Source organism: Pelophylax lessonae (assembly GCF_965119305.1).
Source record: "Pelophylax lessonae genome assembly, chromosome: 2".
Classification (NCBI taxonomy): Eukaryota; Metazoa; Chordata; class Amphibia; order Anura; family Ranidae; genus Pelophylax; species Pelophylax lessonae.
In genome coordinates, this window is record NC_138769.1 from 63,014,517 (window position 1) to 63,029,742 (window position 15,226).

General features: G+C 40.7%; 1 protein-coding gene across 1 annotated transcript in view; it reads right to left on the minus strand.

The window, feature by feature from the left end:
• Positions 1-1,444: 1,444 nt before the first annotated feature.
• LOC309547953 (uncharacterized protein) overlaps positions 1,445-15,226 on the minus strand; it is a gene marked incomplete at its 5' end in the record, with an annotated part of 43,815 nt that continues 30,033 nt past the window's right edge. Inside the window, 3 exons of the mRNA XM_082247948.1 lie at positions 1,445-2,029; positions 6,811-6,924; positions 10,932-10,978. Of these exons, the coding sequence (XP_082104074.1) occupies positions 1,496-2,029; positions 6,811-6,924; positions 10,932-10,978 (695 nt within the window). The 3' untranslated portion in view covers positions 1,445-1,495. The remainder of the gene's footprint in view (positions 2,030-6,810; positions 6,925-10,931; positions 10,979-15,226) is intronic.

Sequence of the window (15,226 nt, forward strand, 5' to 3'; positions counted from 1 at the left end):
AAGTGCATTTCTTCACGAACATTCATTGCTAAACTCAACAAACAAGGGCACCATGCTAGCTTGTGAAATGAGAGTATTTAACCTCCCTGGCGGTATGATTGTTTCCTATTTTAGGTGCTGAAAGCGGTACCATTATTTTGCATGTAATTCTTAAGAATGAGCAGCCCAAACCAACCATTTACATATGATTTTTTTTTTACTGTGCGTTCTTCTTTATAGCATCTCGGGTATGATAAAGTTTGAAACACAAAATCATAAATTATAATTATATATATATATATATATATATATATAACTATTTATCTATCTATTTGTAATTTATCAGTGTGTTTGGTGTGTTTTACTATTTGAATGTGCCGCCGGTTCCTCCCCCCTGTGAGTGTCACGTCGCAGGAGACGGAAGCCAGGGCTCACAGCATCGGGCGGAAGATCCAGCAGCGGTATGCTGCAGTGACACATGGCGGGATCCCGGCAACAAGGTAAGTAACCTCTCTTACAGGATCCAGCGATCTCCCTAGCGGTACCCCGAGCGTGGCTCGGGGTTACCGCTAATGGCTCTGAAATTTCACCCCGAGTCACACTCCGGAATACCGCTAAGGAGGTTAATAACCAATCAAAATACTGCAATGATAAACAAACTTTATTGCAAATAAAAGCACAGCAACATGCGTTATAGAAATGTCACAAACAATACAAACATTATAAAATATATAACGATATGAAAAATAACATGATCGATATTTTGGTTGTAATGTTCTCATTTATTTTTTTTATTTTTCAAAAAAAGTCTTTGCAGTGATATAAAGTAATTTTTATTCAAAAAAGTATTTGCATTTGTTATCCTTAATATTTTGTTTGAAAAACAAATATGTGGATATTACCTGCCAGTTTGCATTGCCATGTGAAATAAGGAGCAGTGATTCATGTGCCGCATACATATGTAGAGGCGGCACATGTACCACTGCCATACTCAGTACACCTGAGCAGCAGTGGTTCATGTGCCGCATACATATGTAAAGGCGGCACATGTACCACTGCTATAGGAGGCACATATCAAACCCAAAAATGGAAAGTTTTTAACCTGCTAATAAAGTGACATATGGCAAGTGCAATAAAAATAATATTGGTGGAGGTAGTAACCACTAGTCATGTGGCAGTCCACGTGAGCAGCAGTGGTTCATGTGCTGCATACATACATACATATGTAAACAATGAACGTTCTGGAAATTCGAGCGAGAATAACCCGGAATGTACGTCTAGAGGTCACTTTTATGTCATCATTTCCCTTCTAATTTCACAAAATCTAAAGATAAAATGGTTAATTTATGTTCATGGAACATTTATCTTTCGAAATTTGATTGTTTCATGATGGTAGTATGTTTTGCCCTTCCGATAAATCGTTCCATTTTATAAATCGCGCACGCCCAATTTTTCTGCTAGTGTATGGCCAGCATAAGGACTGTTCACACCAGAGAAGTCTGTGCTAATTGTTTTTCTACATATTTTCCAACTGCTCTGTGGTATAATTTAGAGTGGGAGCAGTAATTGATTTTTCCATGTAATTAAAGTATTCAGTCGTAAGGTTAGTAAATTTAATCTTTAATTTTTTTGTCTCCAGGACCTGTATTAGTCCAAATCTCTGCTCAAAAATGCCAAAGGATCTTCCTTCGCTTAAAATGATTCCAGTAACAGCCACCACCACCAGTCCATGCTTAGAATTCACACATTTAAACCGTTCATGATCAATACTTGGCCTAAATTCTAATCTCTCGTGGCTTGTAAGTTTCAGCAGGAAATCACTCACACATTCAGAACCTTCATAGCGTTCTAAAGCATGCTGCCCATTATTAAAATGTTTCATCTCAGCTGTGACATTTTCCCAGAAAAGGTGAGGTCCCCAAGTTATGTTTTCACTTTGTCTACATGCTGGATTCTGTGAGTTCCAGAGAGGATAGAATTCATTACAGAACACTTGGCCTACTGTTTCACAGGAAAATACCTCACTTCTTCCCATATCTCTGCTTTGTACCTGCAAGCACATTTTTAATTGAATTAGAACATTAAAGATATCTTGTTTTAACCTTGCCTGTATCCATTAATTAGAACATACCAATTTTACATTAGTATATGGACCTATTTAGTTCTAGAGTTACTTACAGTATATATATATGTTACAAGATGCCTAGGGACTTTGAGGTACTAAATACCAACACATCTAAAACCGGGGTCTCCAAACTTTCTAAACAAAGGGCCAGTTTGCTGTCATTTGGACTTTGAGGGGGCCAGAAAATACCCTGGTGTCAATGGGAGTAAACAATGACCGAGCATTGGCATTAGTGGGAGGAATAGTGCCTTATTGTTGGTATTAGGGGTAGGAACAGTGCTCCATCATTGGTGTCAGTGTTAGGAATGGTAACCCATCATTGGTGTCAGTGTTAGGAATGGTAACCCATCATTGGTGTCAGTGGAAGGAATAGTACCTCATCATTGGTGTCAGTGCAAATAAGAGTGCCCCATTATCTGTGTCAGTGGAAGGAATGGTACCCCATCATTGGTGTCAGTAGGAGGAATAGTGCCCTATCATTGATGTCAGTGGGAAGGAATATTGCTCCATCATTTGTTTCAGTGAAAGGAATCGTGCCCCAACATTGGTGTCAGTGGAAAGAATAGTGCCTCAACATTTGTGTCAGTGAAAGGAATAGTAACCCATCATTGGTGACAGTTCAAGGACTAGTGCCCCATCATTGTTGTCAGTTAGAGGAATAGTGTCCCGTCATTGACGTGAGTGGGAGGGAAAGTGCCCCATCATTGGTGTCAATGTGAGGAATAGTGTCTTGTATCAATGAAAGGAATAGTATACCAAGGGCCAGATAGAGGCAAGCAAAGGACAGCATCTGGCCCCCGGGACCGCAGTTTGGAGACCACTGACATAAGATAAAATGAATAACATAATTTTTATCCATTAGTTGACTTTTTTAAAATGATACAATTGTAATTAAAATTCCTTATTACATATGAAACTACATACTTATTTCAATAAACAATAAATATCTTGGATGTTGAATATAACAACCTTCTCTTTATGACTGAACCACCATATATTTTATATATCATAGTTTTAGCCATAATATTTGTCTTTCCAGTATTCCAGTTGCCCAACTGTAGCGCTACCCTCATAGGAGCCACTGCCTAAGATAGGTCCTCTGTTCTTTACCTCAACCTCCTTAACCACTTGCCGCCCGACTATATACGGCGGCGGTCAGCCCTCCCAGGCAAAGTGACGTACCGGTACGTCACTAGCCTGGGAGCGAATAGGGGCGAGCGCGCGCCGCCGGAGGCGTGCTCCCACCCTCGCTCGTACCCGACGAAGCCGGCGCGTGTGACCGGCGGACCCAATGTCCGCCGGTCACTCGCGATCATCGGGTAGAGAGGGAGAAAGGCAGGCAGCTAGTGTAAACAAAGCTGCCTGTCACTCTCCCCTGTGTAAAAGCACAGATCACTCGGTCCTGCTATGTAGGACCGTTAATCTGTGCTATTACACCACTAGCCACATCCAATGACAGTTAGAAACACGCCCCTAGGGACACACTTAACCCCTCCCTCTCCAATAAAGTTAACCCCTTCGCTCCCAGTGTCATTTTTACAGTAACAGTGCATATGTATCGCACTGATTACTGTAGTAATATCACTGGTACCCCCAAAAGTGTCAAAAATGTCAGTCAAGGGTCCGATCTGTCTGCCGCAATGTCGCAGTACCGCAAAAAAAATCGCAGATCGCCGCCATTACGCCTTAAAACAAAAAGGACAAAAATCTTTCCCTTAGTTAGTAAACGCAATAACTTTTGCGCAAACCAATCAAAATATGCTTATTGTGATTTTTTTTTACCAAACATAGGTAGCAGAAAACAAATTGGCCAAAAAATTAAAAACATTTTGATTTTTACATTTTTTTGGGGGGGATTTTCATATAAAAAATGTGAAAAATATTGTTATTTTTGCAAAATTGTCGCTCTTTTTTTGTTTATAGCGCATAATCAAAAAATTGCACAGGTGATCAAATACCACCAAAAGAAAGCTCTGTTTGTGGGAAAAAAAAAGGACGTCAAATTAGTTTGGATACAGCGTCGCACGACCGCGCAATTGTCTGTTAAAATCACGCAGTGCCGAATTGCAAAATACCCCCTGGTCAGGAAGGGGGTAAAATCTTCCGGGGCTTAAGTGGTTAAGAACTTCAACCCCTCTGATGCACTAGCTTGAGTGTACAAAGCATGCAATATCAAGAAAATACCTAGTAAACCAGTATTAGTACTATGTCAAAGAAAACATACACTGAACCAGTTAGTAAAGGCAAGCTTAAAGTGATTGTAAAGTCTATTTTTTTTTTAAAATACCAATGTTACACTTACCTGCTCTGTGTAGTGGTTTTGCACAGAGCAGCCTGGATCCTCTTCTCGGGTCCCTCTTCGGCTCTCCTGGCCCCTCCATCATGTTGAGTGCCCCCACAACAAGCAGCTTGCTATGGGGGCACCCAAGCAGAGTCACAGCTCTATGTGTCCATTCAGACATGGAGCCGTGACCTCTCTCTCCTGATTGGCGGAGTGATTTTGATTGAGAGCAGAGGGAGCCAAACACATCACACTGCTGTCTCAGCCAATGAGGAGGAGAATCCCAGGCAGTTTAGACACGCTTGCAACATCGCTGGATAAAGACAGCTCAGGTAAGTAATAGGAGGCTGCTGCAAACAGAAGGTTTTTTTATCTTAATGCATAGAATGCATTAGGATATAAAAAATACCTTGTGCCTTTATAATCCATTTAATATATTGTCACCCAATATGCTAGGCCTAGAGCAACTGGGTGTGCGCTGTTTATAGAAATTTGCAGGATGGTCTTACTGGAGGTGCAGTCCTTTATATTGTTCTTAAGCCAGCTATCATTGGGGCCCTTTTAAGAAGTGTTGCTGCACTTACATTTCACTTTAATCAGTCCTTTATATTGTTTTTAAGCCAGCTATCATTGGGGCCCTTTTAAGAAGTGTTGCTGCACTTAGAAACAGTTTAGTAAACCTGCATGTAGTATATCTGCCATAAAAATGCAGTGAAGGTGCTGTAAAAATGCAGTCAATGTGCAGGTGTGGTACAGGTGCAGTATATTCAGTGTCCTACTTCCAGTAACTCAATTCCTGCTAGTAGTGTGAAAAATGGCCAGTGCTCTCTCACCACTCCCCGTGGTGTGGCTGTAGAAAGGGGCCCCCCTAAGTCTCTCCACAGAATGCCTCAGGAGATTCAGCTGTGGGAAGCAGAGGGTGAGATGATTCTCTGGTCTCTACTCACAGATCTCAGACTCAATCCCAGCTGATCTGGCTTCTCAGCAGTGTGGTCAGCATGCAGCAGAGATGCTCTCCTCATTTCTGTCTGGGCCAAGAGGAAGAACTTTACTTTGCAGTTTAATAAAATAACTTCTTCTACTCCTCCCAATGCAAAGTGCCTGTTAGGATCTGTATTGTAAGGAGTCTATTTGTTACATGGCTGCCGTCTCAAACCACAACTCATAGCATTCACAGCACTCTGCATAGAAGTCTATGGCCTTACTTGGCTCTAGCTCTCCCCCTGCTGACCAGAGGAGAATGGTGGAGCACAACTTCACAGTAGAGGGAGAAAAGAACAAAAATGAATGTCTTCTTCTCTATATTGCTGTAGCCCAGCACTTGGCTACACGATCATATGATGAAATTAAGGACTAGTCTTTTCCTCTACGCATTTCACAATATAGTTTCCTCAGGACAATAGAGGAAGGTTAACACTGCACAACTGCCCACCTAACATCGGAAATAGGTTTCAGCTAACCAAGTTGTGCCCCCCCCCCTAGGAGGGGCAGTGAAAGCACCACTGTGCATGTTTAGAGCACAGATATAAGTGGCTGTCTGAATGTGTCTCCGCCAATCAGGAGGGAGAGTCACGGATGCCCAAGGGACTCGTGGACATCGCAGAATAGAGATGGGGCTCAGATAAGTATTATGGGGTGCTGGGGAGGCTGTTACATAGAATGCATTAAGATAAAAAACTCTGACTTTACAACTCCTTTAAGGGAACAATACTATTTGTGAAGTGTAGGCTGGGGGGGTCCCTTGGAGTAATGTTACATTAGATTCAAGTCCATGTCTCCTCAAGACACACATACTCTGGGACTCTAGACCTGGGGTCCCTGTTTATGGCCTAGCTGCCCCATTATTATGAGGACTGCTCCACACAGTCAGACTCATAGCAGATGTTAATATCATCAACTCAACCACCTGTCTTCCACACATTGTTAATTGTGCTAATTAACACACCAGTTGTCTGCTAGCAAACCTATTGGGGGATGTGTTTACACTTGTAATAATGTATATTGTACTTTGTGAGCTTGATGCCAGCAAGTCTGACCTAGAATGAGATCCCTGATTGTCCAGGTGGTCAGTTGTTTAATTAACCTAATCTTTATAGCGTTAATTATATTTCTGTATACAGTTGCGTTTGTAAATGATAATGTGATCAGCCTCATCTGAGTGTGTAGTGCATAAAAATCCTGTATTCTTGTTCAATAAACAGTTCCAGGTTTGCAGCTAAACTAGTCCTGCATAGTTCTGGGTTGCAATATGCGGCTATAATATCTGATATCTATGTTCAGACTGAAGGAAGCGGTATATTGATAGAAGCACTCAAGTGGAGTGTGGAACGGTCCCATCACAACTACAGACCAAATTTACTCCATAAGCTTAGGGCAGCAGTGAAAAAATAGATTGTACAAAAAATAACATTGATGTCACACTGACCTTAAAATTTTTAAATAATTCCTGGCTAAATGATCCTTGATCCTGAGAGTAGCCTGAAGACATGGAAACTCTACTGAAGGCATTAGGAGGTTCAGTAGCAAAAGCAAAACTGCTCTAAAATGTGAAAGAAAATTAAAAACATATACATTAGTGCCAGCTTCATCTAACTCCAGTACTGTAAAATTAAAAATAACACAAGGTTTAACAATCTTTTGATAATAATGAAAATTGTACATTTATTTTGCAAAATTATAGCTATATGTCATCTCTACCCATAGTGCTTTATTAGTCAGTTTGTTAGTAATAAGGGCTGTATACCTCTTGCTATGTTACATGAATATAAAAGGGTTATCACTAGATAATTATATTGCCCTTCCTCCTCACCTGATTTTTAATTAAAATAAACCCAGACATCAGTATGAATTCATAACATTTAATGTATATTTAACGTGAGTCACTGTTACTGGAATGTGCAGGTCTTATAATGCATTGTTACAATTAACATTCACTGAATGCAGTTCCCCTTTCTCGCCCCAGATGTAGCTTCTTCGGACTTAGAGCTTCAGATTCACTGGAGCACTGAATGTTAGGAGATGTAGTTTGTGCCAGGAGAGATGCCAATACCATATAGATAAAATAAACTATAGGACCCAGTGTGCCTGGAGGCAGAAGGTGCCAGATAAATCAGATAAATACAAAAGCGCGGGAAAGGGTAGAGGCAGTTGGAAGATATCTGCAAGTGTGTGAAGAAGGAAAGAGTCTGTTGTGGAGAGAGGAGAGCTGAGGATTCCGGTTAAAGACTTGGTGCTGTATCGCTGGTGGGGCCAGTCAGCTCCGGAGAGTGTGGCGATCTGTTGCATACCATTGGACTGGGATAAAGGCAGAGTGCTTACTTCTACTGTGTCAAGTTCCATACTGGGGTCTATCGCTTGTGCTGTCATGGTGTGCAGATTTCAGAATAGTTTATTGCTGCTGCCGCCAAACAGAGCCCAATCAGAAACTCCTGCTGCAATGCAAAGGCTGATTGCTGCAGGAAGCTGCCTGGAACCAACATCATCTTAATGGGGACCCCCTGTTTGAAAAGGAAGCCTGCTTCTAAAAATACAGTGGTAGCAGTGAGCAGGTCATAGACCCATCAATGATCTATTATTTGACTTTGTGCTTATTTAAGTTGAGAATCTTACTGTTCTTTTCCTCCTTTTACATCTTCCACTTACTTACTACTGATCACTGCTAGTAATGTTGGCCAGAGTATATACACCTGTTATCAAATCTCAGAGGCTTAACACGTGTCTGGCCCCTCCCATTTCAGTGCTCCAAGAAGCTCATTGTTACCCAGGACTGTCTCATTTCTTGCAGGGATATCCCTCTCTCTAACAAGCGTGCCAGGCCTAGGCTTAGCACCCCCACCTCAACTTAGCCCTGATCTGCATTGGTACCAACCTGCAATTGCTCTATGCTGCTCATTTAGTAAGAGAAGATATAGTTAATGCTGGCTCAGTTTGAATTTGAGGTAGCAAATTAAGCCTTGTAATAGTGTATGTTGCAAAGATTTATACTCAGCTTGTCTAAACATTACTTGACGATATATTTTGTTACTTTACCACAAATTCTCAAGTCTCATTTCAGGGTAACCCTAAGGCTAGGTTCACATCTGTGTGAACGATTTTCACTGCATGAACACACCTGTTCCCACAGCCGCAACCACCCACACAGAAAAAAGCAGGAGCGGTGTGAGGTCCCGTTAATGCTAACACTGGAATTCGCACCCACGCTATAAATCGCATTGCATTGTGGCTCACTTGTTGGTTGTGATTTCTAAAATGCTGCAGGGACCTTTTCCCTGCACAAAATGCGGCCAACAGAGCATAACCTCTGTAAGCTGTGTGAACATAACCCAAGGCATTAAAAAAAAATGAATCTCTACCTATTGATGTGTACACCAAGGTGTTAGTGGTGCTGAGGTCTAGGGATGATCGAACTTTTGAAAAGTTCGGTTCGGCCAGAACATCCGAACTACCCGAAAGTTCAGCCCGGATTTCAGAACCCCATTGAAATCAATGGACCCGAACTTCGATAATCAAAAAACACCATTTTAAAGCCATAAAACCCAATAAATGCCCCTAAAAAGTGCCTAGGGTTCTGGGTCATGCACAAGGGACTATTAATCACACAAAAAAGTTCTTAAAAATTGTAATTTTTGAAAAAAAAGCCAATTATTGAAAAAATAAAAAAAAAATAAAAAAAAGAGATTTGTACCTGTGAAGTTTCAGCTCTGTAGCATGTCCAGAACCATAAAAAAAAAAGATTGTTTGTATTTTGTCACTTAGAAGTTAGAACACAGGTAGTTGGCTTCGCCCCGGTTACACATGGCCGGTTTAGTAGCAAGCGTTTATTTGGGCATTTTTTGGGTTCTTTTGAGGCAGGAAAAACATCTGAACTTGTGTATAGTGGTGTATATACACACATAGTTATATGTATATACACACCTAGACATACAGTATATAGGTGTGATATGAGCAGAAATATATTGGTGTTAATTATTTCATTAGCGCAAGTAGTTTTTTCTGCTCCTTTCACACCTATATATGTCTAGGTGTATATATACAGACATTGGTGTGTATATATACCCCCTATACACATGTTCAGATGTCATTTCTGACTCCAAACATGTGCTCAAAAAAGCACTAGCAACGCCTGCAGCCAAAAATGCTGGCGGCGGCGAAGCCATATCCCTGCAGCGAAGGTGACACAAGAGAAACTAGCTTTTCTCTATAGCGGTCACCCTGCTACTGTCAGTTCACCCTACACTACATTACGGTCACCCTGACACTTCACACTTTCCCTACAGAAACTGAATTTTTGCATCTAACTAAAGTGTAAAGGAGCACTCTAACTACACTAGATATCCCTTTCCTCACACTAATAAATGCTAAATGACACTTTTAAAGTAAATTTAACAGAACGGCTTCCATTCTCTTCCATGTCCTGTATAACAATGCTAGGAATATGGCGGGGGCTATCTTATATACTGGGGGGCGTATTCACTAATGATTGGTCTAGGGACCCCCTAGTCACTCCAATCACATTCCTAGCATTCTCCTGCCCCCTCAATTGGCTTTTGCTAATGGTTCTGGTCCAATCACGGGCTTTTAAAGCCCATTTCCTGTCCCATTGCATTTTGGTCGGTTCTGGTTGCCGAATTCCGAACTTTTTGGGCAAAAAGTTCTAAATTAGGCCGAACCTCGAACACCCAATGTTGGGGCCGAACCGATGGTCGACCCGAACCGTTCGATCATCCCTACTGAGGTCTTTGTCAAGGTAAGAACAAATGACCCGATATAGACAGCCGCTCCTGCGGGGGTAGCGCTACATATACTTCAATTAACAGGATTACCATTCATGTGACTGGCGTGACATTTTACAAACTCTTTGAAGAGGAATGCTTTAGGATTATGATAGCCTGTCAGACCTTAAAATTACACTTCCTCCTAAAGACATAAATGAGAATGCTAAAGCACCCTAAAGGGTAACTCCACTTTCGTGGGAAAAAATATAGGAAGTAAAACGAAAAACAATATAGCATCTACATTTGCTACTGAAGCCATCTATACAGTAGCAGAACTTTACAGAAAGCTACAAAAGGAGTTCTTCTGTGCCTGGCAGGTTCCCTCAACAGGGGCTGTGTACACCCTTCAGGAGAGCACACCTCCAGTTCTCCACCTTATGGCCACAGAAGCATGCACTGTAGGACCTTATCTTTTCTGTAGCTCCAAAGCTTGCCAAAGTAGGGCATATGTCAGTCTACTTGGAGACCATGCTGCTTGCTTGTAACATTGCAAATTCTCCAGAAACTTTTTTTCCCTCATCTTCTCTGCTTCCACAAACAACATACAGCCCCAGGTTTCCCCCATGAGTCCTGCACCACCAGTTCCATGCTGGGACCGATGCTGAGAACACAGAATACTGGATACATATGATTACATGATAGCAAGAATGGCTATGGCTGTATTCATGAGGAGAGAGAACATGGGGTAATCAGGCTTGGAACAAAAGAGTATAACCAGCCTACACAGATGAGACATCATTTAAAGCCAGCTTCGTTCTGTTTGCTGATTTACCTTTCCACAAGGAGGTCCTTTATTATATGAGGTTTGATGTGTTTCACCTAAAACAAAAAAAATCAGAAGACATTATTATGCATTGATCCCTGTTCCTAAGTCATCATGATTAGTACACAATATTTAAGTGGAAATAAAACTCCTGCATTGCCACCATACAAGAATATGGAAATAACTAAATGTTTTAAAATAATTACACCAAGCTGCTGAAGAAACTTTTTATGTGCTCCCACATTCAAAATAAATATCAAGGATGTGTATATTGCCGTGCTGCTTTTAACCAACAAAACAGTGCTGTATGCGGAAAAAAAAATACAGATGCAAGGTGTCTATTTAATAGTGCACATCTGTGAGTTTAAAGTCTATTAGGTCCCTAAACAAATAAATAAAAACTTTTATCAAGGTCAGTGATCCCACCACTGCAGTGCTACACAGCACAGCAGGAACTTCTATCAAAGTTGGTGATCTCAAAACTCCGGTACTGCGCAGCAAACCAAATCCACCTCTGTGATAATGCCCTAACCTTAAACAATGAACCTATAGTAGAACACAGGTGTTATATGGCTAACCATCCTGGGGTAACATGTCAGTCTGATGTCACTCAGAATCCCAACAATACAATATTCACCAGTTCAGCATATGTTCCCTTTAAGAGGCTGGTCCCTTCACCAAGCAGCTATAAATGGGCTCAAATTATATAAAAACCACCATAGTAGTGTAGTAGTCTTCCAATATATGAATATTTGTTAAAATATTTGCACTCCCATTAGCATAAAAGGTCAGCACAGTACTTCAAATGTCGCATCAAGGTTTTGAGCAACAATATCAGCACTGTTCTTACAATTTCGCAAAAAACTTCTCCTGGTTCTGCCCAATGTGCTCCACCATCCAATCACATGACTTCATTAGGGGATTCCAGTGCTTTAAGTGGGCCCGTATGCACTGGTAGTCAGTACCGCCACTTCCAAATATGGCTCTTGAGCATACCGCCACCTCTCCGTGCGCCTTAGCGTACCAGGACGCTCATTTTGGACATCTGCGCCCTCAATTGCCCCCCCCAAGAATATTTCCCACTCCAGAGCCAGATCAGTCACCACCAGTGTGTCCCCCTGCTCCAGAGTCCCAGCCCAGGCCAGGGGGGTGCTCTGTGGGGACCCTGATGTGGGGTGGAGGGGCGACATAATTTATAGGCTATAATAGAGTACCGTCACCTCTTTTGGGCCACTTAAAGCACTGGGGGATTCATCCCCATTAGTACTGTGACTTCATCCCCATTAGTACGGGTGATATCAATGGTGGCGCCCGGAACATGGATGCAACATTTGAAGTACTGCATCTTCAGTAACAATGCCCAGTGTAATACAAGTTTTGGCAATGCTTCTCCTTTAAAAGTAATGGCAAAGTTGTTGACGTATATTTTAAGTAGTGCAAAATGTTTTTTCTTATTGTAAAAATGCATAAACAATAAAATACATCCAAGAAGTGAAATAAAAAACTCAGGAGCCATTTAAAGCCCACTAAGGCTTAAAAGAATTACCTTAAAGCCTAACTCCACTTTTGTTGAGAAAAAAACATTCCCCTCTGGGTGATCTCTGTACATTGCAAGGATTATAACAACCTTTGTTGCAGATTCCTACGTTTTGTTATTCTGAAGAAATCATTGTTTGTTCCTCTGTGCCTCTGTGCTAAGTGAGTGTAATGGGAGTGTTTTCATAATTATCAATCAGCTGTGCAGCTGCAGAGCACTAATGATGAAATCTGCTGGCCTGTATCCCTTTAGATTTGTTCCTATTGGGAGTATCTCACCAAAAAATATATTTTTGTTGCAGGGGATGCCTAAAATCTGACTTGTATCTTAGGCAGACTTCTGGGAAATTTGGTGAGCCAATCACACAAGCAGGAAATGATGTTTGTGGGGTGTGGTCAGTACACATTCTGTGTACAGAATACCTCCAGGTAGCCATATTGCATTGCATTTTCAGAAAATTACAGAGCTGCAGATTGTAAAGGAATTGTCGTTTTTAATAACATTCAATTACAATATGACTTGTGTTGCTATTTTATACGCTATATTTTTTCTTTATTTGCTATTGTTTTCCCACAAAAGTGGAGTTACCCTTTAAGCCACTTAAAATTCAACTTCCCATTTAAAATGGCAACATTTCATCAAAATATCAAAGTATTAACAAATTTGGTTTTGGTAAGATCTCTCCATTGAAAGGTAGGCAAATAATCTTGTCTGCCATCAGTTTACCCCAGGGTAGATGAACTTTAGCCACTTGTCGACTGCCCGCCATGTACTGTGGCTAGGTGGCCCATGCAGGCAAATTGATGTACCCCTATGTAGCTGCCAGCTTCTGGGATTTGTGATTGTATACAGCAGGAGTCTGTCAGCAGGTCCAGGCCAATGATTTTCAATCACAACCAAAAGCCCTGTGACAAACGACACAGGGCTCTGTACAGAGTGAACAATCTCTCTGTTTCTTAGCCCCTTTGCAGGGCTAAGAAACAAAGAGATCTTTAGTAAAAAGCAGCACACATTACACATTGTTAGGCACAACTTTAATGCCTTGATTGCCCCTAGATATTAACCCCTTACCAGCCAGTATCCCTAGGATAGTGTATAATATTAGCACTGATCACTGTATTAGTGTCACTGGTGATGTCAGTGGCAGTTAGCCAATTAAACCCCCCCCCCCAGTCAGTTCCATATTTCCCTCCGCACTATCACACTCCCATTATAAATCACTGATCACCATCATTAGTAGTATAAAAAAAATCCAATATACTGTATATACACCATAGTTTGTAGACACTATAACTTTCATGCAAACCGGTCAATATACAGTACACTTCTTTTACCAAAGACATGTAGCAGAATACATTTTGGCCAAGATTTATGAAGAAACTTGATTTTAAAATGTTTTTTTTAATATGCTTTATAGCAGAAAGTAAAAAACTTATTTTAATAAAACTTTTCAGTCTTTTTTCATTTATATATTAAAAAAGCCCAGTGGTGATCAAATACCACCAAAAGACAGCTCTATTTGTGTGAAAAATTAGATAAATTTCCTTTTGGGTACAGCATTGCACGACCGCACAATTACTAGTATCGCAGTGCTAAATAAAAAATGGCCTGGTCATGAAGGGGGTAAAATCTTCCAGAGCTGAATTGGTTAAGCACCCAGTGTACTAGCCCATCAACTAAAGTGCCCAAAATGTGAGGTGTAACAATGAAGACCAATCCAGACTGCCCTGCACTGCGTGTGCAAGGAAGAGTGAGCCAAAAGCAGGACATTAAGTCTAGTTTCATTTTATTCAGACTTTTATTTTGTAAATATAAGGTTTAACAGGCATCTGGAGCAATCATCAGACTAATTAATAATTGTGACAGGAGTCACTTTGGTCAGGGGGCCCGTGGAACCCAGCTTACCCTAGAGAAGTTGGGAAACCATTGTCTCAGCTCCCCAGGTCCCTCTTATGTATAAGTCAACCTGTGTCTATTAGGGACACAGGGCGACCGAGAAAATGATGGACAAATACTTAATGGACACTGAGAATGTTGTTTGGATTACTTCAAATGGGACAGTAATATTTATTAACAATATCCCTCAAGAAATCTATGATACATTAATGCCACTGTATCAGAATGATGGAACATTGTATGAGCTTTGACTCATAGACTATTGTAGGTAGGAGCTGGGCAGTCTGCTACTGGGATCTCCTGCTATTGTCTGAATGTGTTATGTGTTTTATGCCTAACACTGGGAAACTCATAGCAGATGGTAATCTCATGAACTCACACCACCTGTATTTCACCCATTGTTAATTGTGCTAATGAACACACCTATTGTCTGCTAGAAAACTACTGTGGGGGGTGTGTTTATACTTATATAATGTACTATCATATTATATTATATATCGTTATATATATATATATATATATATATATATATATATATATATATATATATATATATATATATATATATACTTATACTGTATACTTATTTATAATAATGTGTATTGTACTTTGTGAGCTCGATTCCTGGCAAGTCTGACCTGGGATGGGATCCCTGGTTGTCCAGGTGGCTAAATAACTTAAATTTTATAGTGTTATTAAATTTCTGTAAATAGTTGCCTTTGCATATGATAATGTGATTAGCCTCACTTGGTGTAGTATAAATTCTCTGTAAATTTTCAAATAAAGAGTTCCAGTTTTGAAACTAAACTAGTCTTGCCTAGTGCTTGGTTGTAATAGGCGTCTATAATATCTGATATTGATGGTCAGACTG